General features: G+C 43.0%; 1 protein-coding gene across 2 annotated transcripts; it reads left to right on the plus strand.

The window, feature by feature from the left end:
* ACER2 (alkaline ceramidase 2) lies at positions 1 to 25,230 on the plus strand. Of its 2 annotated transcripts, none has more exons than XM_051643420.1 (6): positions 1 to 102; positions 10,379 to 10,493; positions 11,347 to 11,488; positions 13,630 to 13,767; positions 20,585 to 20,722; positions 21,415 to 25,229. In XM_051643420.1, the coding sequence occupies exons 2-6, from the start codon at positions 10,418 to 10,420 to the stop codon at positions 21,599 to 21,601; spliced, it is 681 nt and encodes a 226-aa protein (XP_051499380.1). In that variant the 5' UTR covers positions 1 to 102; positions 10,379 to 10,417; the 3' UTR covers positions 21,602 to 25,229. The 2 variants fall into 2 exon arrangements, with proteins under 2 accessions (XP_051499380.1, XP_051499379.1); XM_051643419.1 differs by lacking the exon at positions 1 to 102 and adding an exon at positions 559 to 666 and having other exon boundaries at positions 21,415 to 25,230.
* Positions 25,231 to 25,998: the final 768 nt, after the last annotated feature.

Raw genomic sequence — 25,998 nt, forward strand, 5'->3', positions numbered from 1 at the left:
CGTCCCTCGCCGCAGGTGCTAAGACCGAGAAAAGAGTTCCCGCGGCGGCGGTGGGGGCGGCCGGGGCCTCCGAGCCAGCCCGGCAGGGCCTGAGGCTGAAGGGTAAGCGGGGACCGCTCCCCTCGCTGCCCCGCTCGCCGCCACATCCGTTCCCCGCCGGCAGGACAGCGGCCGCGGGGCGGTGGCGGGGCCCGCTCTGCTGCTGGGGACGCGCAGGAGAAGCCCGGGCCCCGCCGGGGCCGCCCGGCCAGGTGTTGGGCCCAGTGCTCTTGTGGCGTACACGGCAGGCAGGCAGGCAGGCAGGCAGGCAGGCAGGCAGGCAGGCAGGCAGGGGACGGCTGCGCGGGGCAGCCGGCTGCTGGAAGCCGCCGAGAAAAGGAGGATGGGTCGCGTGGGCCGGCGCGGCCCCGGCGCTCCGCTCGCCGCCGGGCGGCACCCGGGGCGGGCCTGGCGGGGCCGCTCGGCAGCCGCGGGGAGGCCGCCCCGCCCCTCGCGCGGCCCCGGGAGGCGGGCGCGGCGCCGGCCCCTCCGGCAGCGGCGGGCGGGCGGGCGGGAGCCATGGGCGCGCTGCTGTGGTGGGACCAGCTGCGCGCCGGCAGCTCGGAGGTGGACTGGTGCGAGGACAACTACACCATCGTGCCCAGCATCGCCGAGTTTTACAACACGGTGCGTGGCGGCCGCAGCTGGCGGGGCGGGGCGGGGCGGCCGGCGGGCGCTGCCGGGGCGCGGGGGCCGGGGCCGGCCGTGCTGAGCGGCAGCCCCGGGAGGAGAGCGCGTCCTTGCGGGGCGGCAGGTCCTGCTGGAGCCGCCGGGGAAGCTGATTCCTGCCGTGTCTGTCTCGCACCGCGTTTTCATGGGGTTGTAGCGTGTCCTGTCTCTGCCTCCTGCTTCCCTTCCCAGCTCTCTGACTCGCCGCAAATTGAAGAAAGTTGGGCGGTTTCGTGTTTTAGGCGTAAAATGGGGAGGTTTAGAGAGGGCTCGTAACCTCGGTTCGGTAACGAGCGTCTGCGTTGAGCCGTGTGGCGGCGGGTGCAGAACTTTGTGTGCTGGGTTTTCTGCAGACCAGCCCCGTTTGCACAGGTGTCAGCCGCTTGACGGCGTGCAAGGCGGTGATGGATGGAGAAAAAAAGCCGCCGGAGTGTTTGCAGATAGAAATTGGTTTTGTCCAGGTAGCTTTGGCTCCTTTTGGAGCAAAGCAAAGCTAAGCTTTCAAGAGCAGTTTGCCTCTGAGGTTGAAGGCTGAATTCGGCAGTGTACTTTTGAGAGAAGAGAGATAATGTTTAAGAAAGTAGCTGAAGAAGAGGGGAGAGGGTTAATGCAATTAATGCTTCTTTCCAGTAAGCCGTGGTTGGTTCCTTCCTGTGTCCTCGTGTGCCATCCGAATACCTCTCAGCTGCTGGAGAGATCTTGTGAAAACATAGCCTCAGCGACAGTGCCAGACTGTCGTGTACCATGCATCTCGAAAGGGGAGCAATGCTCCTTGCATCCTGTTTGTGTCAGGAATTGCAGTGACATACCACCGGAGTGAAATCATGTGTCAGGCTTTCTGGTAGTTTGCCTTTCCATGTCCAGGAGCAAACCCAGCAAATGCCGTCTATTTTCTGTTCTGCAGGGGCTGGTGTGTGCATGAGTGAAGGGAAGGGCTTCTGCTTTGCCTCTTTAACAGGGTGTATTTGGGTTTTTTTCTCTCAAACTCCATCCTCCTCTGAGCTGTCTTTCCTTTTTAAGCTGTTTCTTTGACTGCTAACATCCAGTGGAAGAAAGAAGTAGGTATCTGGTTTCACTCACTGAAATGTGTATTGTGGGGGGGTGCTGCACATTTGGAGCAAGTAATTCAACAGTGCACAGTGTATGTGGCTAAACTCGTTTTTTCTTGTAGTTTGCTGCTAGGGTCCTGTCTGGTGACTGGTCTGTGCCACTGGAGAACTTGGAGGGTGTGTGAGGGAAACTGCTTTCTTTGTTGTGTGATGTCACTGCACGAACCAAAAACAAAGGGAGGAAAAGGTCAGGATAAACAAGTTTCCTGAAGACAGCAAGTATGTTTCAGAGCCAACTGTGCAAGGGGATGAGTGTCCTTACTGTACTGAGTTGATTAACTGTGGTATAGAAGCTTGCAAAATGGCAGGACCAGTAGCTATGTCCGGGTGACTAACTGAGGTTCCAGACAGATTAACAGAGAAACACAACAAAAAGTTTACCTGAATACTGCTGTGTTGTGGCAGCTGTGTACAAATAATGGAGCTGTACACTGAAAGGGGAGGGAAAAGGAGACTATGTTGAAGGTAGTCAGTTCAGCCTCTCTTTGGTAGTAACAGGTCATCATAGGGGCCTGAATTCAGTGTTTGCAGCTTCTGAAGATCAAGCCAGTGAAACACAGTAGATTGATGGGATCGTGTGACTGTCCCAAAAAGCCAGATGATCACAAGGAAATTGGGTAGTTTTGGCCCTATTCTAACATACACCTTAAGCAGAGTCTGAATTTTATTTCATCTAAGATTCTGACTCAGACTTTGCTGAATTTCCAAGAAGGACTCTGCAGCAGACCTGAATCTGGCATCTGGGTCTTTAAGCTGTAGATTAAAACCTTGTTAATGTGCATTTTAAACTGTCACAGTTGAGGTCAGAGTTAGAGGTGAGGTCTTGCTCAGTATTCGTGTAGGCAGAAAGGTGGAACAGCTTATCTGAAATGTATTTTAAAAAAATAATTTCTCTTTTCTGGTGGAACTCAATCTGTTATGAATAAATTTAGCTTTATTTAGTTTAAAAAAACCCACAAAGTGGTCAACAGGATTAAATTGAAGTAGGAGCATATCTTGTCAGAGGTCTTGTACAAACTGATCAGACTAATTTTTTGAAACAAACATGAGTTAGTGATTTTGTGTTCAAATCTTGCACCCTTTCAGTAAAGAGGCCAGAAAACACTTTGTAACTTGCTGTTCTGCTTTTTGGTTGGGTTTTTTTGTTGGTTTGGTTTGGTTTTATTGTGTTGGGTTTGGGTTTTTTTGTGGCGGTGGGGGGGTTGTTCTTTTGTTTGTTTGTTTGCTTGTTTTGGGGTTTGTTTGTTGTTGTTTTTTTAAGTGAATGAAGTAATGTGTCCTGGTGCAATGTAACCCAGCTCCAGAACAGAGAATCATAGAATCATTAAGGCTGGAAGAGACCTTCAAGATCATCAAGTCCGACCTACACATACATGGTCACAATAATTTACTCAGTGCAGAGGTATTTGCAAAAAAAATTGTGTTTTAAACAGCTGGAAACATCTTTTTTCTGTTGCTAATAAAGTCAGTGCTTTGCAGTTCAGTGTGTTGCATTCATTTGTGGACATATTTCTTGCCAAATTACCATGTAAAAGTGGAATTGCAGTTGTTTTTATTCCTCTTCCTTTGTTCCCTAGTGATACAGAGATAAAAGTTTTTGAAATCTATCAAATAGTCTTGAGAGCATGTCAAAGTTTAACGCTGTGCTGACAATTAAATGAATTTCTCTCCCCCTGTAGGAAGAGAAAAGAGAGTAGGGGAGAGAGACTTACAGGTCTGAAACTAAACTAAACAGCCTTAATGAAACAATAAGGGTGACAAATAAAATAATGTAATATGTAGAATTATATACAAATCAAATATTGCCCCACCTGCAATAATACATGTTACCACCGAGACTGCAGGGCTGGCCCTGTGGAAGGTCCCAGCTCGGGCTTCTGGAGTCAGCAGCAGATGGGAGCTGGATACAGGAAATCATGGATTAGGGAATGCACTGATCAGGATCAAAGGCAGAAGAATGGACAGAGTCCTCCCAAGGTGCTAGCCACGGATAAAGAGAGCTTGAGCACTGTCATCCCTGAAATTTATACTGACTGTGACGCATGTGGGAAGGAATACTTTGGTCAGTTTTGGTCACCTGTCTGGTCTGTTATCCTCCACAGGTGCCACCCCTTGTTACAGTGCACAAGAAGTTTAGCAGAACCAGAGACCTTGGTTTCTACAGGAATAAGTAAAAGCAAGAGCCCTTCTGCATACCACTCTATACAATTAACAACAAACATTAAGTGCTGTCAGTCCTATAAGCAGCTACTGGCTGAAGATTATCCTGTTAATTTCAGAATATGCAGACACTTAGGAGACATTTAACTGTAAAATAAAATTACTAAAACCAAAATTGGTTCTGTCCTGGTCCAAGCCAGGACAGAGTGTGAGAGAATGCTGATAACTACATCATGTTTTTTACTACAAAAGTCTTCCAGTCCATGTGAGCAGCATGCTTATGGGTCAGGATGTATAAGATACAAACCCTCTGAACTCAGGAGAGCTACTTGGTCCATTTTTGCGTTGTTTTCACTAAGAGGTAGTGCATTAAGTGTCGGCATGGTGGTGGAATGCTACAGCTGCTCTCTGGGAGATGTACCAGATAGTAAAGAATACTTGAGCTTTGGTAGGACTGCTGGAAACATCCTGGGTCTAGATTGTGGCCAGATGTGAGTGAAGTTATGTGGCCATGATCTGAACAAGCCTCTGTTGTTCCCTGTGGCCCATGTCCTATATTCCTTTAATTAAGTAGTTGGAAATTAAACTAAAGGTCCAGCATTGTGTTCAGGCAGAGGATGGACTCTTATTGATGGGCTGATTCCCTTTTCTCCAGAATTGTAACTTAATCATTGCTTTTTGCAGATCCCAAAGGAAGTTCTGTGTGCTCCTGTTACTAATTTTTGCACTAATCTTCACTACATCAGCATTGGCATAGTATCTTATCAAAATATGCAGGCCAATTGTGTATTATGTAAAAAAAATGCACACACAACACACTCTTTGAAACCAGAGCCAAGTGGAGATGTGCCTCACTTACTTGTGAAGAGTGGTATTAATAGCTGCAGTTTATCTGAGGGTCTGATCCTTATGGGGAGCCAGGGTGATATTGGAGAGTAAAAACCAGCAGGTCAGTTCTAGTGTTGATCTAGTTGACATTGAACTTGAGACTAAGAGAACTAAAGCAATGTGTTTCAGAAAATATTCCAGAGTTCGGATTTGAATATAACTTCCAGAAAATACTATTTGTGGAATATAAGAAACAGAACTAAGCTATTGACTGAAAGAGATACATGAGGATCACATTTTTTGTAAATTCGGTGGAAAAGAATTTCAGTACTAAAGGTATTTCAACAATGCTAGGAAATCCTTCTGGTGGCTATTGCAAAGAGCACAAGTCATCGCCAAGCACTGGGTTGCAAGGGTTTTCTTGCATCTGCAGGCAGAACTTTAGCACAAACAGGAGTTCAGTGCTAGAAGAGCGCTGGTGTAGCACAGAACTTCTCCATGGTTGTCTAATCACTAGTATAGGCCTATATTTCTACAGGTATGGTAGGTAGGTGTTATTTCCTTTGTCATCTTGTATCTAGGCAGAATAAGGACTTTCTAGACAAATTTTTGTAGCCTGCAACTACCTGATTTGATTTTCTTCATTGGTCAGTTCTAGCTGTAGAGGTGGAAAGGTTTTCTTTTGTGCCACTTTTTTTGTTTTTCCTCCTCGAGACCTCCCTTTGATCCAACTGTGGTGAAAAACCTAAAATGTGTAGAGCACTTCCTGGTCCCCAGAGGACTTGTTCATATTCCATTGCCTCAGCTACCAGTCACTGTGTGTGCGTCCTACCTGGTTTGGGGCAAATTTCTAAATTAAATTAAAAAAATAATTATTAAAAAATATTAAATAAAATTGTTTTAATTACTAGCCTTCTCACCTTTCTGTAACTAGTTTTCAGTCAAAGAACCAAGAGAAAAACTGAAGGGCAAAAGGTTTCACAGCTCCAGGCTCTCTGTACAAAAAAGGTTCCTACTCTTTTAGCTTAGCTCTGTATTTCAGACCTTCCAGACATGAGCTATTGGTCACTGACTTGACTTCCACAAAGCTTGATTAGCCCTGTCTATTTCAGTACTTGTAGTGCTTGTACCATGCTAGGCTTGACAGTCATTGGGAGGACAGATGACTTGCCAGGATGTCCTGTTCCTTGTTTGCTTACCCTTGTACGCTTCCTGCACTGCAACAGTCATGACTATTTGTAGACTTTACATAGTATTCCATTTGGAATAGACTTGCAAGGTAATTCAAAGATATAACTAGTCACATGTTACGTTGCTTTAAGTTTTTATACTGTGGTGAGTTTAATTATGTTAATGTTTAATGATGGGCTTGCTAGTGAGTCCCCTGGGTGTAGGGGCCCAGCATTTGTGGGGCAGTGTGCTAGCATTTTTGAGAATCAGAAGGCCTGCCACCCCTCAAGAGCGAAAACTTAAGTGCTCAACTCCCACTCTGAAATGCTTTTACACCAGTGCACGCAGTGTGGGGAATAAGTAGGAGGAGTTGGAGATATGTGTTCAGTCACAGGGCCATAATATCATTGCAATTACTGAGACATGGTGGGATAGCTTCCATGACTGGAATGTTGTCATGGATGGCTATGTACACTTTAAGGAAGATAGACCAACAACGCAAGGCAGTGGAGTTGCTCTTTACATGCAAGAGCAACTGTAATGCATTGAGCTCTACCCAGGGAGGGATGAAGAATATGTTGAAAGCTTCTGGGTAAGAATTAAGGGGCACACAAGTATGGGAGAAACTGGTTTGGGTGTCTACTACAGACCAAAAAGCCAGAAATAAGAGGTTAATGAGGCCTGGACAGCTGGAAGTAGCCTCTAGATCACATGCCCTAGTGCTCATGGGTAACATCAGTTACCCTGATACATGTTGGAAAGCCCACACAACCAGGCGTATTCAGTCCAGAAGGGTCTTGCAGTGTATGAGTAATGACTCCTGGTGGGAGAGCCATCGAGGAGACTGCTGTACCTTGTATTAACAAACAAAGAGGATCTGTGTGGGCACGTGAGGGTTGAGGGCAGCCTTGGTGACAATGATCACAACATGGAAGAGTCAGGAGGAAAAAGCAGGGCAATAAGTAGGATTGCAGCCCTAGACTTCAGGAGGGCTAACTTGGTCCTCTTCAGAGATCTTGGAGGAATCCAGTGGGCTAAGACTCTAGAAGGTAGGGGCACCCAAGAGAACTGGTTAGTATTCAACCATTGCTTCCTCCAAGCTCAAGATAGGTGCATTCCTTTGGGTAAAAAAATCAGATAGAGGAGGAAGGAGACCCGCATGGATGAACAAAAGTCACAGGATGTGGAAAAAGGGACTGGTCACTTGGGACAACTACAGGAACCTTGTCAGAGTGTGTAGGAATGGAACAAGGAAGGTCAAAGCCCTCTTAGAATTAAATCTGGCAAAGGAAGTAAGAGAGAACAAGAAGGGCTTCTTCAAATACGTCAATGTTCAGACTAGGGAAAATGTGGGCCCACTGCTGAATGAGGTGGGAGCCCTGGTAACAGAGGATGCAGAAAAGGCAAAGTTTCTGAATACCTTCTTTGCTTCATTCTTTACTCATAAGACCAGCCCTCAGGAATTCTAGACCCTGGAAATAAGAGAGAAGGCCTGGAGGAGGGAAAACTCTCCACTAGTCAATGAGGATTGGGTTAGTGATCAGTTGGGTAAACTGAACAGGCACAAATCCATGGACCCAAATAGGATGCACCCATGAGTGCTGAGAGAGCTGGCTGATGTTGCTCTACCACTCTCCATCATTTTTGAAAGATCATGGAGAACGGGAGAGATGCCTGAGGACTGGAGGAAAGCCAGTGTCACTCCAGTCTTCAAAAAGGACAAGAAGGAAGACCCAGGAAACTGTAGACCAGTAAGCCTCACTTCCATCCCTGGAAAAGTGCTGGAGCGGCTCATTCTGGAGGTCATCTCCAAGCACATGGGAGAAAAGAAGCACAGAATCATAGAATTGTAGGGGTTGGAAGGGACCTCTGGAGATCATCTAGTCCAACCACCCTGCTCGAGCAAGATCCCCTAGAGCAGATTACACAGGAACATGTTTAGATGGGTTTTTAATTTCTCCAGGGATGGAGATTGCATAACCTCCCTGGGCAGCTTGTTCCAGTGCTCTGTTATCCTCAAAGTAAAGAAGTATTTTCTTAGGTTAAATCTCCTGTTTACCAGTTTGTGACCATTGCCCCTTGTTCTGTCACTGGACACCACTGAGAAGAGTCTGACCCCATCCTCCTGTCACCTGCCCTTTAGTTATTTATAAGCATTAATGAGATCCCCCTCAGCCTCCTTTTCTCTAAGCTAAAAAGACCCAGCTCCGGGTCTTTCTTCATGCTGTAGATGCTCCAGTCTCTTAATCATTTTAGTGGCCCTGTGCTGGACTCTGTACAGTAGTTCCTTGTCCTTCTTGAACTGGGGAGCCCAGAACCAGATACAGTATTCCAGGTGAGGTCTCACCAGAACAGCGTAGAGGGGGAGGATAACTTCCCTTAACCTGCTGGGCACACTCTTCCTGTTGCACTTCAAGATGCCATTGGTCTTCTTGGCTGCAAGGGCACATTGTTGGCTCATGGTCAGCCTGTTGTCCACCAGGACCCTGAGGTCCTTTTCCCCAGAGCGGCTCTTGAGCAGGTCAACTCCTAACCTGTAGTAGTGCATGGGGTTATTCTTCCCCACATGGAGTACTCTACACTTGCCCTTATTGAACTTCATTAGGTTTCTCCCTGCCTAGCCCTCCAGCCTGTTCAAGTCACACTGGATGGCTGCACAGCCTTCTGGCTGGTCAGCCAATCCACCTGGTTTTGTATCATCAGCAAATTTGCTGACGGTACATTCTATCCCTTCATCTAGGTCATCAATGAATATATTAAACAGGACTGGACCCAGTACTGACCCCTGAGGGACACCACTAGTCACAGGCCTCCAGCTGGACTCAGCCCTGCTGACCACACCTCTCTGAGCTCTGTCCTTCAGCAAGTTCCCAGTCCATGTCTACCCAATTGTCCAGTCCACACTTCTCAAGTTTGGTTGTGAGGATTCCATGGGAGACTGTTGAAAGCCTTGTTGAGGTCATGGTAGACGATGTCAGCTGCCCTCCCCTTGTCTGTCCATGTAGTTATGCCATCATAAAAGGCTATCAGATTGGTCAAGCTTGACTTCCCCTTGGTGAGTCCATGCTGACTGCTCCTGATAACCCTGCTCTCCTAAACATGCTTTGGATGGTGTGGAGAATAAGCTGTTCCATCACCTTTCCAGGAATGGAGGTAAGACTGACCAGCCTGTAGTTATCTGGCTCCTCTTTCTTGCCTTTTTTGAAGACTGGGGTTTCACTGGCTTTCCTCCTGTCCTCAGGCACTTCTGTTCTCTAGGGCTTTTCAAGGGTGATGGGAGAGTGGCCTAGCAATGACTTCTGCCAGCTCCCTGAGCACCTGCAGGTGGCATTCCATCAGGGTCCATGGATTTGTGAATGTTTGGTTTACTTAATTGATCCCTAACCCAATCCTCTGCAACCGAGCCAAAAATCTTCCTTTTGCTGGACTTCCTCTTTGGTCTTGGTGACGTGGGATTCCTGAGGGTCAGCCTTAGCAGTGACTACAGAGGCAAAGAAGGTATTCAGTAACTGCACCTGGAAAGGAGTAACACCACGCACCAGAATAGATTAGGGGTTGACCTGCTAGAATGCAGCTACATGGAGAAAGATCTGGGCGTCCCAGTGGACAAGCAGTGTGCCCTTGTGGCAAAGAACGCCAATGGTATCCTGGGGTGCAGTAAGAAGAGTCTGTCCAGCAGGTCGAGGGAGGTTCTCCCCCTCTTCTCTGCCCTAGTGAGACCCCACCTGGAGTACTCTGTCCAGTTCTGAGCTTCCCAGTTCAAGAGGGAGAAGGATTTACTTGAGAGAGTGCAATGGCAGGCTACTAGGATGATTAAGGGACTGGAACACCTGTCTCATGAGGAAGGGCTGAGAGACCTGGGGCTGTTTAGTCTGGAGAAAGACTTAGAGGGAATCTTGTTAATGTTTACAAATACCTGAAGGGTGAGTGTCAAGAAGAAGGCGCCAGGCTCTTTTCAATGGTGCCCTGTGATAGGACAAGAGGCAGCAGACACAAACTGTAACGGAGGAAGTTGTACCTCAAGATGAGATAAAACTTTAAGGGTTATAGAGCACTGGAACAGGCTGCCCAGAGAGGTTGTGGAGTCTCCTCTAGATGCTTTCAAGACCCATCTGTGTGTGTTTCTGTGTGACCTCCTCTAGTCTGGCAGGGGCATTGGACTTAATGATCTCCAGGGATCCCTTCCAACCTCTACCATTCTTTGATTCTATGATTCTAAACAAAGGTTGATATTTTGGAAAAACAGCTCGGCTTTGGCAGAAACTGAAGGCCACAATTTGTGGAGCTGGGGCTTCACTGTATGACATAATGTATTTATAGACGCCTTAGGCAGCCTATGAATATCTAAGGTTTTTTTTATTTTCTCTCTTTGTGATACTGTTTTTTGTTTTTCTTTTCCCTAGATAAGCAACGTCTTGTTTTTTGTTTTACCACCCATATGTATGTGCTTATTCCGTCAATATGCAACCTGCTTCAACAGTGGAATATATTTAATATGGACTTTGCTGGTTGTGGTTGGTAAGTTTGTTAGTCTCTATTTGCCTGCTCATGCATGAATTGGCAGAGGAAATAAGATTTTCCTGCTAGCCCTTTGGTTGTTTTGTAAAACACATTTGCTTGTACTTGCTTTAAACTGAAGCAGACACAGTTTCTGAAAGGAAAATGGCTTTTGTGATTGGTGGAAACTTTAGCCTTAGTTCTGTTCCCTTCCTATCCTTCCTTTACATAAGGTCTTTTGTTTATGTCTGGGCTTACTCTACAGCAGGGCTGACCCTCCTTCCTCTATTGTTGCTACTGAAATGAGAGCTGAGAGTGCACAGCACAGCTGAACAGGATAAGGATAACATGTTTTGCATTGTAGTGGGGAAGCCCGAGGGAGTAGCCATTTTTAGATTTGTGATTCTTCAGCTTTTTCATTTCTGTGAGGACTGGGAACTTTTAAATGGGTGATCAGAGCCCTTATGGGACAATGTGACACTTTCGACCTGTAAACCCTTATCATGGAGTAGTCATCAGATGCTGCTTTTCATCTTTGTCTTACGCACTCTTGTGCTGTTGAGAAAACTCAGAAGTAGCATTTGACTTTTATTTCTTTTGCATTTCAATTGGTTTAACTAGATGGTTTTTTACATACATCTACTTTTCTGGTGGGAGCTGGCATCTTTAACTGCTGCTTTTATAAATCAGGTGCTGACATTTTGGATTATCTTCTTAGGAAAGCTGCTGTTTGTTTTTTAATTTTTTATTTTTCTTAACCTTTTCTAGACCAAACAGTACCTAACATTAGCTGTGAAGTTCTGAACATGAACAGTGTGTTTTAGTCTATACAGTACTGCAACTATTCATACTGCCTTTTGGTTAATTCTTCCAGGAATCGGATCTGTTTACTTTCACGCCACCCTCAGTTTCCTGGGCCAGATGCTGGATGAGCTGGCTATTCTCTGGGTCCTGATGTGTGCTCTTGCCATGTGGTTCCCTAGGAGATACCTGCCTAGAGTTTTTCGAAATGACAGGTGATGACACAATCATACACTTTCGTATTTCTTAAAACATTTTATGGTAGCACCTAAACCTGCATGTGGTGGCACTGAGGGATCATCCAACCTTACAACTGCTATATTTTCTCACTTCACTCTCTTCCTGTCACTTGTATCAGAGCCCATTTTGTTCAGAATTCCCAAGTCTGAAGTAGCTGATGGTGGGGTTTACACACTGTAATTTAAGATGGTGGGATGGGGTGACTTGCCTCTGGAAGCACCTGTTCTTGTTGATTCTAGGGAGATCTTTACATGGGTAGTTTATATTAGTAGCAGCTAAAGTAAAGTAAGAGAAACCCTCTTTCCCTCTTCCTTTTTTATATCCTAAAGGTGGGGGAAGGGGAGAGAAGGTTGGTGCCTAGATTGACCATTCCTCAAAATAGCTTGCATTGGGAAAAGTGTATCTTGCATTACAGTGTACAGTGTATGCAGTCTAATGGCTTTGTCACATCAGTGTGTATTTAGTAGTTCTGTATGTTGCAATAGTGCTATTACAGGAAATCATCAAGTTAACAAGGAGACAGAGTTTTTACTGAAGTGTTTTGGTTGATGGCATGATTTTTAGACATTGGACAAATAAATTAGAGTTCCGAGTCTTGGAGAATTTCTGTGACTCCATGTAAATTATTCCTCAAAATCCTAGGGGGATCATTATGTGTTATCTAGCACTGTCTTCAAGTGAATCTGGGTAGCTGCACAGTATGGGCCAGCAGGTTAAACTATATCCTCTTTAAAAGGAATAGTAACACTTTTTGGGTGAAATCCTGTTTTTATTGAACTTGTTGTTAAAACTGTAAATAATAATCTCCCAGGTTATAAATGAATCATGAAAATACTGAGATGAGGTGAAGGATGTCCCCTACCCTAAATTTCTTGAACACTTTTTCCTGAGAGTCTGTTAAGGCAGTTACATATTAAGGTCTTGATTCCTTTCTGAAGTGTACAGAGGAAAGACATACCAGGCAATAAACTCTTAACCCGGGAAAGCGTTATATTTTTTTGCTTTGCCTAGCTAAACTTCTAATATTCCATCTGTCCTGTGCTCACTGCTTTCATCTTCATCCTCATCCCACTCTGGATTTCCAATGCTGTCAATGTTATTATCTACCATGACCCATTCTTAGTGTCTTTAGGCATTATCGCATTCATGTCAGAGCAGAACTTCCTACTTAAGTAACTTCTTGTCTTCCAGCAGGAAGAAAAACTTAAAAGCAAAAGGCAGAGGGAGTGAGCTAGGTGAAAGCGGTGACACTTGTGGCCAGGGAATAGTGTCGCACAAGGATACTGAGACCCTACTTCAGACATAAAATTAAGGACACAAGACTTGTCCTTGGAGAGCAACTGTTTTTTAAAGCTGTGGCCCCCTAGTTGAAGGGCAACGCAATGATCCTCTGTCTAGTCTAGTCCTGCCACAGACTGGAAATGGGTTGTTTCAAGTCCAAACTTAAAAGTTTAAACAACAGTTAACAGATACTCAAAAAGTTGGCAGGCTATCTATAAAGGGCCCAATTGTGATTTCATTTATGCTAAGAATATACCAAACTGTAATCTTTAAAAAGTGATGGAATCCCTCACCTACTGTTGAATTTGGTTAAAAGAAATGTTTTACTTACCTTGAAGTTCTCAGTATCTTTAAGGCTTAAAAGAGATGAGAGAAAATAGAACAGACTGTAACATAACTGTAGAACTTGGGGCATTAACAGTAACAAGATTTCCTAAAAATCTATGTTAAAAAAGCATGAAGAACAATGATTTAACACTGCTTTGAAGTAGAGTGCTATGTGCAGAGATGGGCTTGACTTCTTGTGGGAGGAGGAAGATCAGAGGGTGGCCTTTGGATTTTGAAACCAGTGATTAGTGGCTGTGTGCACATATGTATGTGTACCCGGAAGACCACAGTCCAGCAACTATTTGGATATACAATTAACTTTGCACGCACATGCAAATCTGTGCAAGATCCACATCCATTTAATGCACATTTTCATTGCACTTCCTGAACAGACCTAGAGAGACCTAAGTTTTGTTACACTATTAAAATAATTTCAATTATTTCTGGCTTTAGTAGTTCAATGTTTTGAATTAAAAGTAGTTTTTCTCCCCCAAAAAATCCTCTTCAGGAGCCGGTTTAAAGCTGCCGTGGCTGTCCTTTCTGGAGTTACTACTTGCCTTGCCTTCGTTAAGCCTGCCATCAACAACATCTCACTGATGACTCTGGGTGTTCCCTGCACAGCTTTGCTCGTTGCAGAGTTGAAGAGGTGAGTACATTTCTCCTGAATGCAGCATTGCTTTCTGAGATCCTCAGCCCACTGTGTGCTGATACACTAGATCTGGCTTCAGCGCTTGTGGTAGCACATCGGAAATACTTCTCCCACATGCAAGCACAGATCTGATACAAACTTGTTTTGCCAGTTTAGTAATTTTTGACAAGGATTTTTTTTTTTTCTTAGGCTTGTGTACTTGGTCAGATATTGTCTGTCTTCTTGCAACGTATCTCTTGCTGCAACCTGATGTAACTTCAGTTTATTTGTTTATTGTGGAATCAGGACAAGGATTTCATGCTACTGACAGCATTCCTGCTGGATAGTCTGCATGAGGGTGAGGTGATTGCATGATCACAGTCTGGGTACTAGGAATGTGAAGCAAGGCCCAAGCATGTGTGGAAGATGTCCCAGCTCTCAAGATTACAGTGACTCTTACACCACTTTGTCATCTGACATGAGTGGTATAAATGGAGTCAGACTGACAGATGAGGTTAATCACTAAGTTGTACTAGATTGTAAAGGATAGCTGTCAGTCAGGATGCAAACAGAATGCACACAGAGAAGAATCTGAGACTGATCTTCACATTTTAAACAGCCTTGCCAGGATAGGAATAACAGCTGCTGTTCAGAGGCTTTTTTTTTTTTTTTTCATCTTTTTGCATCTTTTCACTTGCTGCAGAAGGACAAGACAAGTAGAAATATAGGAACTTGTCATTTGCCTCTCTTCTTTAGTGTCTGAGAAGGATTTTACAACTTATCTTGGCTGTTACATACTGCACATACAGATGTCCATCAAAAGAAACAAGAGTAGGACCAAATGTCTGCATTCTGACATCTGTTACAACAGAGAGATTCTCCCCTTTGCTACCTTACCCTATTTTGCTGCTGTTTCTTCATGCAGTGGGAGACTCTGTTTTTTGTTAAGGTGTTTGCTTTTCTCATTAGATATCCTGCTGAGCAGTTTTTATTTCTGTGGTCAAAGAAACTTGAGAAATGTTTACAAGTTGGTTGTAGGAAAGTCACTATTTGAAGAATGTTGGTGGAGGTGTCTCATTCTGGTGAAAGCACCAAAGAGCTACTGACAGGGCAAATGGAGATCTGGTTGTGGCTCTGAATAATTCTCTACATATCTCTGAATAAACTCTCTACATATCAGTTCTCCAGGAATGAACTCCTGAGAAACTTAAAAGGATGAAGAGTTAGTGTCTCATAAGTCTGAGTGCTGCCACATCAAATCTAGCAATTGGTATGCCTACAGATATTTACTTTTTAAAACTCTTTCTGAAAGGTCATAGCTTATTAAAATACATGAAGTTTCCCTGTCTGTTTTTTTTAATTCAGAACACAGATAAACCTTCTTTTGAATTGGTGATTAAAGAGAGACCTGAAATGATACATGGCCTTCTTAATTGCACATTGGCATGATGTAATACCTGTGTTATTTCGTGATGAATTCCTAAGTGTAAAGGCAAATAATTAAAGGTTTTATTTTAAGCTATGCTGATTCCTAGGAGATTTAGATGGGAGATATTCTTGTAAACTCAGAGGAGTCATTTCATCCTTTTTTGCAGGAGAAAAAATAATCTAAACATAATTTAAAATGCCTGCAATTCTCCCATTCCCTACTACTACAATTAGTAAAGGGCTGCAGGGCCAGATCCTGGCATTCTGAAGCAGAAATTTATCTGTAAAACAAGTATTTGGAGAAGGAAGGAGAAAGGCCTTATAGTAGTTTGCTTCTATTCTGGGCTTAAATTTGTGATGCATTAGACCAAAGCTCCCTGTTGTTAGTCCTGTTGTAGGTTGGTGTCAATCTTGTACAGAATTCTGATGAATTAGAACCACTTTGTTTTCAAATTAGAATTTTCTGCCTTTTGTTTGCTCTTGATGAGGAGGTAATACTGTCACAAAAGAGCATTATGTTCTTAAATATGGAACTGGTAGGGTAGAGTGTATGATAGGAACTGTCGTGTGTGGAAGATACCAAAAGAGCAACAGGTAGTTAAGTGCATACTTGTCCTTGAAAGAAAAAGAAATTATAAAACTTGATTCTCATTTCTGTCCAAACAAACCCCTTCAAGTGTTTAATAAAAATAAAATTTAAAAAAGCTTTCCTAGGAATGGTATCAGAGAGGAAGTAGATGTGGATCCTTTCGTTTGCTCGTCCAAGCGAAATACCCATCAAGATAATAGTATCATCAAATTAGTATGATTTAGTGATTGTCAGGCTTACGTCTATCTCCAGGTGCAGACAGATTCTAGAACATTGTTGCTTACGTGACATTTCAGCCTTGAGCAGGAAAGGTTTACCCCTAGCTTCAGGTCTGTCCATAGTTTACTCTTCTATTAGAAATCTGTCTGTGAGGGAGCTTGCAGACAGATACAGGCAATAGGTGCAGATGGAAATGTAGGCTTTGTGGGGTACGGTTTCTTTCAGGCTAGAATAGAGTAGCCACTATTTCTGTGGCTGATTTTGCATTAAGAGTTTCTTCAAGTGAGCTTTCAGTTTTGCTTTGCAGTCTTGAACTCCTTGAACCATGCAGTTTAATTGTCCTCTCCTCTTGGTATTCAGACTAGTCAGATTGACACACATGGTCACAGACTAAAACAGCTGGATGTTTGAGGCCAAGCCTCTTATCTTAAATTGGATGCAGTTGCATGTGTTTGTGTATGTCCTTATCATAGAATCATAGAATCCTAGGGATTGGAAGGGACTTCAAAAGATCATCTAGTCCAACCCCCCTGCCAGAGCAGGGTCATCTAGAGCACATCACACAGGAACGCATCCAGGTGGGTTTTGAATGTCTCCAGAGAAGGAGACTCCACAACCTCCCTGGGCAGCCTGTTCCAGTGCTCTGTCACTCTCACAGTAAAAAAATTTTTTAGAATATTCACCTTAAACCTCCTATGCTCCAATTTGTATCCATTACTCCTTGTCCTATCACTGGTCAACACTGAGAAAAGCCTAACTCCATCTCCCTGACACTCACCCCTTACATATTTGTAAACATTGATGAGGTCACCCTTCAGTCTCCTTTTCTCCAAGCTAAAGAGACCCAGCTTCCTCAGCCTTTCCTCATAAGGGAGATGATCTACTCCCTTAATCATCTTTGTAGCTCTGCGCTGGACTCTTTCAAGCACTTCCCTGTCCTTCTTGAACTGAGAGGCCCAGAACTGGACACAATACTCCAGATGCGGCCTCACCAATGCACAATAGAGGGGGAGGAGAAGCTCTCTTGACCGACTAACCACACCCTTTCTAATGCACCCCAGGATGCCCTTGGCCTTCTTAGCCACAAGGGCACATTGCTGGCTCATGGTCATCCTCCTGTCTACCAGGACCCCCAGGTCCCTTTCTCCTACACTGCTCTCCAGCAGGTCAGCCCCCAACCTGTACTGGTACATGGGGTTTCTCTTCCCCAAATGCAAAACTCTACACTTCCCCTTGTTGAACTTCATCAGATTTCTCCCCGCCCAACTCTCCAGCCTGTCCAAGTCCCTCTGAATGGCAGCACAGCCCTCCAGTGTGTCAGCCACTCCTCCTTCAGACACGTCCAGAAAAGTTTCTGTGTGCTCAGTGCACACACACTTCGCTCTGCCAGAATGCATGAGTACCCATTGCAGCAGTCTAGTTTCACCTGTCAAATGTACAAAATTGATCCATGCATGTATCCACTGTGGAACGTGGTTGAGTGTCTTTGTTTTTATGAATAGTTGTATGTCTCACTGAAGACTGTAAACCTGCCTTAGCATTAATGGGCGAGAATTAGGCCTGGTATGATTAGTACAGCAGGTTTTTTTTGATCAGTGACAATTTTCCCTCTTCTTTTATGAAGGGGTCCATGCTTTCTAGGCATTTGGTAGAAGGATGAATCCTGCAAAATGAGGAGTATTTACCAGTATAGTTCTGCTGATAAAACTGCCAAACCTTGGATGTATTTCTTACTGGGGTGTCTTGTAAGAGAGTGTGAGGAAGAATTTTTGTAGTTGTGCTTTGGAGCTTAAGAGGCAACTCAGAAATATCCTTCCCCTTTCTCATGCTCCTTGTTGCCTTTGTAGAAGTAAAGACACTATTTCAGCAAAGCAAGCCTTTTTAACGTATACAGCACAGACAATTCTGAAGCCATTTTAGGCAAGCCTTGTGTCCTCTTGACTGCCTTGGTGATTTACCAAATGGATTGGAGAATTCAGGCCTTAGAAAAAAGACATTTTGATTTATGTGTGGAGTATTAATTTTTGTGACAGTCATGTATATATTTTTGTTATGAAAACTATTTTTGTGATATCATTCTTGTGGGGGATATTACAGTTTACCTGGTAGTTCAAGCACTTTTTTGAAAAATAAAGATAAATGTGATGATGTTGAACATGACATTATTTATAGATGGCTTAAAAAAGAAATGCCAGATCCTAAAACGAATTTATGCAAAGGACATTGGAGAAAATCCTCTGTCAACAGGATTAGACAGTTGGTAGCTTTTCTGCCATTAATCCAGTAGCTGTAAAGGTGCCTTCTGCTTAGCTTTAGGACTTCGTTAATCCCAAACATCTATTAAAATGTCAACTGAAAAAGCGTTTCAGGAGTGAAAGAAGTATTCTACAGAAAAACACTGTACTAATTCTTTAGCTTGAAATACACCAGAGCCAGGTATACTGCTGCTCCTGCAATACATTCAGAAAAGTGTTCCTGCGCAGAACACTGTGTGTTTAATTTTTCTGAATGCTTAGCTAGAGCTCCCTTAGCAAAGCTGCAGTACCCGCGGCAGTTTTGCTTTTCCACCAAAGGGAGGCAGGAGTTATTCTGTGCCCCATCCTCCTCCGAGTGGGTGGTTGGGGATCATCTCCCACATGCGGAAGGCTGTAGCGACACCTGGGGACAGAGCTGGCATTACTACTTCCCTGGCAGTGAATGCAGGTTAGTCTGTGACTTACAGGCTCTGTGCAGACAATTAGCGGTAAATGTTGGAAAAAGTAGAACTCTGTAAATGTATCAAATGAGAACAGTAGGTTTTAGGCCGACAAGTACTCTGTGTGAAAGACAGAGGATCACAGAGCTTTCTGATCTGTGCTGCACTGTGTTAGTCAGTTGTCAGAGACAGGAATGTATAGAGAAGATCTGTAGAGAAAGGACCATAAATACTACTGCAGTGCACACAGTAAAGAACTGCTTGCCTATTCTAGCTCCCTGCGCCGGGGATGCACATTTTAATTACTTCTGAGTGTCACAAAATGAAGAATCTGTTTAAAGAACCTATTTGCCAGGCATTGCTCACCTTCCAGATGCTATGAATGAGACCTAGAACTGTGTCGAAGAAGACTGGTGATTCAGTGTCAAGTGTACTGGGGGAACTGGATTGGAGCGGAGAGAAAGGCTGACTGATGACCTACTGGGGAGGAAGAGGCATAGAGACATTCCCAGTAACTTTTGGCAGAGGTGTAAGACGTAGATTACAGGAGCACCTCATTAAGATTGGCTAGAGATTGGGCATTTTGGTTTGATTTTGAGATGTAGCTCTAACAAGTCACTTTAAACAAATTATTCTGTCATCTGAATAGTAGGTTTGGGAGTGCTTTGCGAGGTCATATAAGTGACTTGGGAAGAATTAGTAACTGAAGCAGGAATTGTACAAGAGCACTGAATGGTTCTTAGATCTCTGGGAAACAGCAAGAACAAAAAAAAGGCAGGGAGGGAAATCCCACATCATAGCTTTGTTCTTGCAGGAGGCAGGGGAGCTGAGCCCTTGGCCTCACAGGTCTCCTCATGTCCCAGCCTAGCTATGCTTTATAGATAATCAGTAAGAGCAGAGGTGTATCTACTGGCACCAAGAGGCCTACCCTGAAATAGCAGATGTATGAAGACAGCAAGTCATTGTCTTTAATAGCATTTTGGGACCTGAAGATTATATTTATGCCTCCTTTTTCCTGATTCTACTCTCTTGAGCAAAGCTGCACAGTTTTTAGAATAGTTTCAAGATGTGGAAAAGAGCAAAGCATCATAAAGGGACATAAAATTGTGAGCTTTTGAGTACATCTGCAACACAGATAATGCTATGCAAGTATCTTGGCATCTGCTGTGGTATTCAGTGATGGGCAACTGCAGACTGTGCTACATGTGACAACAGCAAATGTTTCATGCTGTCTTTCTGATGTGCCTCTATATGAACAAGTCAGGTTTCTTGTGCAGGGAGAGAACTGCAGCTTAGTCAACATGAGGAATATTGCCTGAGATGTGGATGTCTGCAAGCCATCTACTAAATCATGCTTCTTTGGGCCCTTTGGGTAGACGCTCCTACCTTAGAAGTTCTCTGAAATTGTTACATTGTACAGTACTAACTTGTAGAGGGAAAAATCAACTAACCAATTAAAAAAACCCAACCCTCATCCAGTTCCTTATTTTAGAAATCTTTGTATAGTGATAAATATGAACAAATCTGAGTACTTGCTGCTTGGCTGGTTGTTACTAGAGAACATGTGTAACTAATCAATAGTTGTCCTAGATACCCTTCCCTAGATATGGGAATGCTTTGATGTTTGCCCACCATTTGTGTATTGGTATGTAAAACAATACCCAAAACACAGCTACTGATTGGAAAATTTGTTTTGTCACCTCACTACTGCCTTGCATCAAAGCCATACTTAGTGTAAGTAAAGTTCCTCTGTTAGGGACATTTATGTTGGAGCTATTTTAAAGATTTGTGCCTGGCACTGTGAATCCTACCCTAAAATGCCTACATCCAAAAAGCATCAAGCTGGTACCACAAAGAAAATTTTGTTGTGTTTTATAATAACTTCTTCATGTTTTTCTCCTCAGGTGTGAAAACCTGCGTGTGTACAAACTGGGTCTCTTTTCAGGTCTTTGGTGGATGCTAGCACTTTTCTGCTGGATCAGTGACAAAGCGTTTTGTGAGATCTGGTCTTCATTTAACTTCCCTTATTTGCACTGTGTATGGTAAGTGTTGTATACAAACTCCACAGTTTGATTCAAATGTGGTAACACCCTGACCATGTGATCCTTCAGTGCTGCATGGTGTGAATTCTGGTTAGCACTAGATAGAATTACTGGTAAGATTATAAGCCCAAAGCAAGTCTCATGCTATCCAAGGTGGGAGGTTTAGAAGGCTCTTCCCCTGATCACATTTTTCAGACACTTAAGTTGGTTAATTGCTCTGAATTCCTTGCTCTGGTGGCTACAAAAATCCCATAGTGCTGCTCAGCTGAAGCAGTGACTGAAAACTTAAAACTTCCAGTGTGAACAACTGAGGATGAAGTTAGGGAGCAGTGAAGGGCTTTGATGCTGTTTCTCTTTTACCACCCAGCAATCTGTACTCTTTTATCCAGGGTGCCATATCTCAGCATTTCTACACAAACCTGTCTGGTGCAGAGAGACCAAAAAGCTGCAGCTAGTTTAGACCAAGCCTAAGCTACAGTTTGTTGTTTTCCTTATTCTCTCCATTCTTTGCCTGTGTGCAAAGGGCAGACAGTAACCCTACACGGGACTCAGGGGTAGAAGGTGAGAACAGACTGATTTTAAATTATGGTGATATATTTGATTGCTTTACTGGAGTCACATTACTTATTTATCTTCTTTTTTTCTTTTTTTCTTTTTTTCCTTGGGGGGTGTGTGTGGGTGTCTATTCTCAGGCACATTTTGATTTGCCTTGCGGCGTACCTGGGATGTGTCTGCTTTGCTTACTTCGATGCCGCCTCTGAGATTCCTGAGCAGGGCCCTGTCATAAAGTTCTGGCCCAGTGAAAGATGGGCATTCATTGGGGTTCCTTATGTCACCCTCCTCTGTGCACAGAAGAAATCACCTGTGAAGATCACATGAAGTTTGCCATGGAATGGGGGTGGAGTTTCAACTTACATTCCAGCAGAGACAGTATTTACATAATGATAAATTAATAAGATTGTATTTTATCTTCTCCTTAAAATATGCAACGCTTCAGGTGCCATAGAAAGAGGACACTAGTGTGTTTTCTCTCTCTGGAGAGGAGAGAGGAGCAAGAAGGTGGAGACTCTTGAACACTGAAGTAACCACTGACTTCTTCTCTGGGTGGCTGTTTTGCACTGTGTTGCACTATGCAGCATTTCACTTGATAAAAGCTCTTTCCTAATACCAAGGTCAATGAATGATGTTTCTGTAGTAGGTCAGCTCTGATGCTTAATTCACTTCTTTTGTAAATTATGGCTTAAGGCCTTCTTTGTAAAAAAGAAAGTCCAAGATGCCAATATGCCATCCTGTGTCCTCAACTCTGATTTTTATGTTGGTTTCACATGGCCACAAGAGTGTGCTCGAAGCACATGCTCCTCCCAGCCCTGCTGGTTACAAAGGAGGCTACCTGTGCATCACATCAGATCACAGAGTGTATGGTTGCTTCCCCAGGTACAACAGGAGACCGGTGCAAAGTGTTTGCAATTGGATAACTGGGTCAGTGCAGTAAGGCAGTGTAAATGCAGGAACAGCAGACAGAAGATTAAGGCTCTAAAACTAAATAGGAGTTCAAGGGGTTTTTATTTTTCTGTGTTTCCACTGTCCTGTGGATATATTTGTATGCTGCATATTTCCCTCTTACAGAAATGTTGCAGAAATCTCTCACTGCCTCTGCAGTCATGTTTAGTCTTGAATTTGACCATGAAGCTCACACGGAAGTGTGAACATTAACTTCAGTAAGCACTCAGGTCAGCATAGGTGGACAGCGTAGGTACTTAGCTGTACATCTAATTTGAGAGTTAACTTCTCACCAGTGCATTGCAAAGTGATGTGAACAATAATCCAGTGCTCTGCTAGTTGCACTTTGGAAAAAAAAAGGTAGGTTAAGTGGTTAAAAACCAAGCTGAAGACTTAGATTTTGGTGAGCAGTGGAAGGTATCATTGAGTCTTACATTCTTACAAAATAACAGTAGATTCAGTTTTTCTGTTTGTGTTCAGCCTGTTTTGTAAAGATAAGGGATGGCTAGATCCAGTTAGTTTTAAGGTTGTACATTAGGGTTGAGGTTCAGGAATGGCTGTGATTCTTTCAAGCAGTTTATGCTAGGTCTTTTTTAAAAATTATGCAAAGTGCAGACATGTTTTTAAAATATTAGCAATTGTAGCTGCTAATAGCTGCAGTGTTGGAGACAATGGACTCTGTTTACATTCCACCTAACAGCAGAACTGTAAGCTGGTTAAGGCTTTGGATGTACATTTTTATTAATAGGTGATCTTTCCTTTTTGATTGTTAGACCACGAGATACCATTTACTCTGTCTTTGCTGAGAAGTTTCATATTGTACTTGATTTTTATCAATGTGAGGGTGTATTCTATACAGTATCATATTTAGGAGAGTGTTTTTTAACAAGACCTTTGGGGTGAATTAACATTCAAGCATTGTCATACCTTTAAGATAACTTTAATATTCAAATTTATGCTTAGAAAACAAGAGCTAATGTATATGCTGTTCACTTAAAGCAAAGATTTTACTGGGAGGTATGACTGTCTTCTTGAGAACTTATAAGTGGGTAAGTAGCCTACTGTCAAATTGACTAACAGATCATAAAAGCAGCAAAGTCTGTCCAGTGGAGTAATTAAAATTTATACTGCTTGCTAGTAGATTTGTCTGAGAGGAATGTGGTTTTTGAACACACGATCATACAGTTTTTGTATGAAAATTGTTTGTAAAAATTCATACAATTATGTTTGTTACTCTTTGAAACACAGCTGCTTGCTTTTTTTTTTTTCCCCCCCCTTCCTCTCTCTCTAATTATGAAATGCTCAGTTTCAAACACTTCTCAGGTATTCTAAGTTTTATTATTAGATTCTTAGACAGACAGGCTTGCAGGCTGGAACCCAGCTAAGATGGCTGACACCTGACATAGCCCTACTTTGAGTAAGACTTTTTTATATTGTTTGCTAAATTATTATGTTATGGTAAATAAGTTATTTTCAGTATTGCTTGGGAAATTAGTAACTGCAGATACAGGGTGCTGTTTAAAATGTAAGTAGCCTTCCTACTTAATATTTTGTTTGTAAACAACCTCTCAGACTGAAAGGGCTGTAATCAAGCTGCTGTCGTCTGCTGTGCAGAGACTGACTGCTCTTAAAAAAGTATTTTTATAATTTAAAAAATGGCAGTAGTGGCATCCAGCTGTTGCAGAGGTGAGTGAATGCATGTAAAGCCAAGAATTATTTCCTGTATTTTTATTAACTAACCTGTAGTCTTCATACTCTTCATAGGAGATTTGGTGAACTATGATAACTATCTCATATCGGAAACTTCACTGTATAAATGTTTGGCACTACACCATTGTAACAGAAGCCCACTACTTTCAGGTGTACCTACTACATGTTACATTAAATTAATATTAATTTATATGTTCTGGGGAAAGCTACATTTATTTCAAAAAAAGAAAAAAACGTGCATTTTTTTATTAAATGCACAGCTTTACAGTTTTCATTTTAGACTAAGGCTCTGTTTCACAATAACATTAGTACCTGAAGAAGTATGTGACTGGCAGATAGACGGGTTTGTGCACAGCCCTGATCATACAGATGAACAGACATATGCACAAATAACCATATTATGTTGGAATATAAAGTGACATATATTCACCCTCAGGTTTTAAAGTTCCAGAATGCTTTATTCCCTTGCTCACAGGAAGTGATTGGGTTCCTAGTCCTTAGGTTCAAAAAGTATTTTAGTTTTATTAGTGGGATGCAAAAGTGTGTTAGGTGTAATGTAGATTCTGTATATTGACAAGTGCTATCTATCATTCCTCAAATGTTAAGCTTTAGTTTATTTAAGAGGGGATGTTTAATTCTCAGTAATGAAAAACACTTGCCGAAATCATAGTCAATAAAAACTCAATGAACAGTACATAAGGAGTGGTGTTGGGGTTGTTCTGTTTTTTTTCCATCTCTGTTGAAGTCTGTATGTCAGTCTATACTGAATGTTTCTGGAAAGCATGTAATACTTTGCAACATTAAATGACATTTGCAAAAAATACTGTTTGCCTTTGCATACATTGTGTTTGTGGAGAAGAGTGCAGCTTCCAATATAATGCCTTGCAGCAGCACAGTCTATATTAAAGTAAGTTTTCCCTCACACAGGTTACAGCAGTTCTGACTCTTAGATGAGGAGGGAGACTACATTCGAGAGAAAGCCATTAATTCATGAGGTAGAGACTACTTTGCTGATTTTTTGCAAGTAAAGCAAATACTTGGAAAACTGCAAGCCCACGAATCGACAGAGACAAGTAGGAAGAAACAGCTAAAAATAAATGGCCTGTATTTCTACAAATCCAGGAAACTGGGTCAGACTGAGTATGTCTGGGAGAACAAAGTGTGAATCTCTAGTAGAGAGATAATGGCTGTATACTAGCCCTGCACCTACCCCTCCCCTCCTGTGTCCCTTTTACCACAGTTCCTCACAATTCCATATGAAAGACCTTCTTTGAGACCCTTCTGGATTCCCATACACCAGATGTGATTGGGCATGAAATAACTGTTGTGTGAAAGCACAGCTATAATTCAATAATATTACTCAGAGTTAATGTCTGTAGTTGGCAAGATGTCAAAAAAAGCTGGTGGATTGGCTCATACATCATCCTGTCACTAGCCTGCTGTCTCTGGAGATTATTCAGATGTTTCCCATGGAAGCAAGGGGAACATCATCCTACCACTACATTTTTCTGAAAGCTTCAGAGCTCCTGGCACATTTTGATCAAATCTGAGAGAGGCAGGAACCTTAGAGTTAATTTCCTACAAGCAGTGCAAGGCAGATGGTGAGGTAGAGAAGCCAGGCTGATAAAAGATGTCTCAAGAGCTGTCTTGTAAAAATAACAAGAACTTACCCAGGAAGGAAAGCAAAGCAGTGCTCAAATTCTGGTTGGGCTTTGATTGTGGTTCATACCAGCTACACCATCAGGGACCAGTCACACACAGAAGGAATTTCACAGGCTTCATTTCCAGAGAGAGAGGAATCATTTGTATGTAACACACACAAACCTGCTTTTTTTCTCCCAGCTTACGAGGGAGAACCTTCCCAAAGGAGGGCAGCTGGAAAACCCATATAATCATACACCCATCTGGCTGTCAGTTAAATGCAGTGCAAGCTGAGAAAGACTGAAGTTTGAAAGAGATGACTTCTGCACTCACAAATTCAGGAACCACAAAACCTGTTTGGAAACTCCCAGTGTATAAGGAGGAGGTGAGCAGGAGTTTGTCAAGAGCAAATCATGTCTACCTAA

Source organism: Apus apus, chromosome Z (genome assembly GCF_020740795.1).
Source record: "Apus apus isolate bApuApu2 chromosome Z, bApuApu2.pri.cur, whole genome shotgun sequence".
Taxonomy (NCBI): Eukaryota; Metazoa; Chordata; class Aves; order Apodiformes; family Apodidae; genus Apus; species Apus apus.

Coding starts and splice junctions, on each gene's coding strand:
- ACER2 (XM_051643419.1), top strand. CDS start 559: ATGGGCGCGCTGCTGTGGTGGGACCAGCTGCGCGCCGGCAGCTCGGAG. Junction 667..10,378: donor TCGCCGAGTTTTACAACACG/GTGCGTGGCGGC, acceptor TCTTTTCCCTAG/ATAAGCAACGTCTTGTTTTT. Junction 10,494..11,346: donor GACTTTGCTGGTTGTGGTTG/GTAAGTTTGTTA, acceptor TAATTCTTCCAG/GAATCGGATCTGTTTACTTT.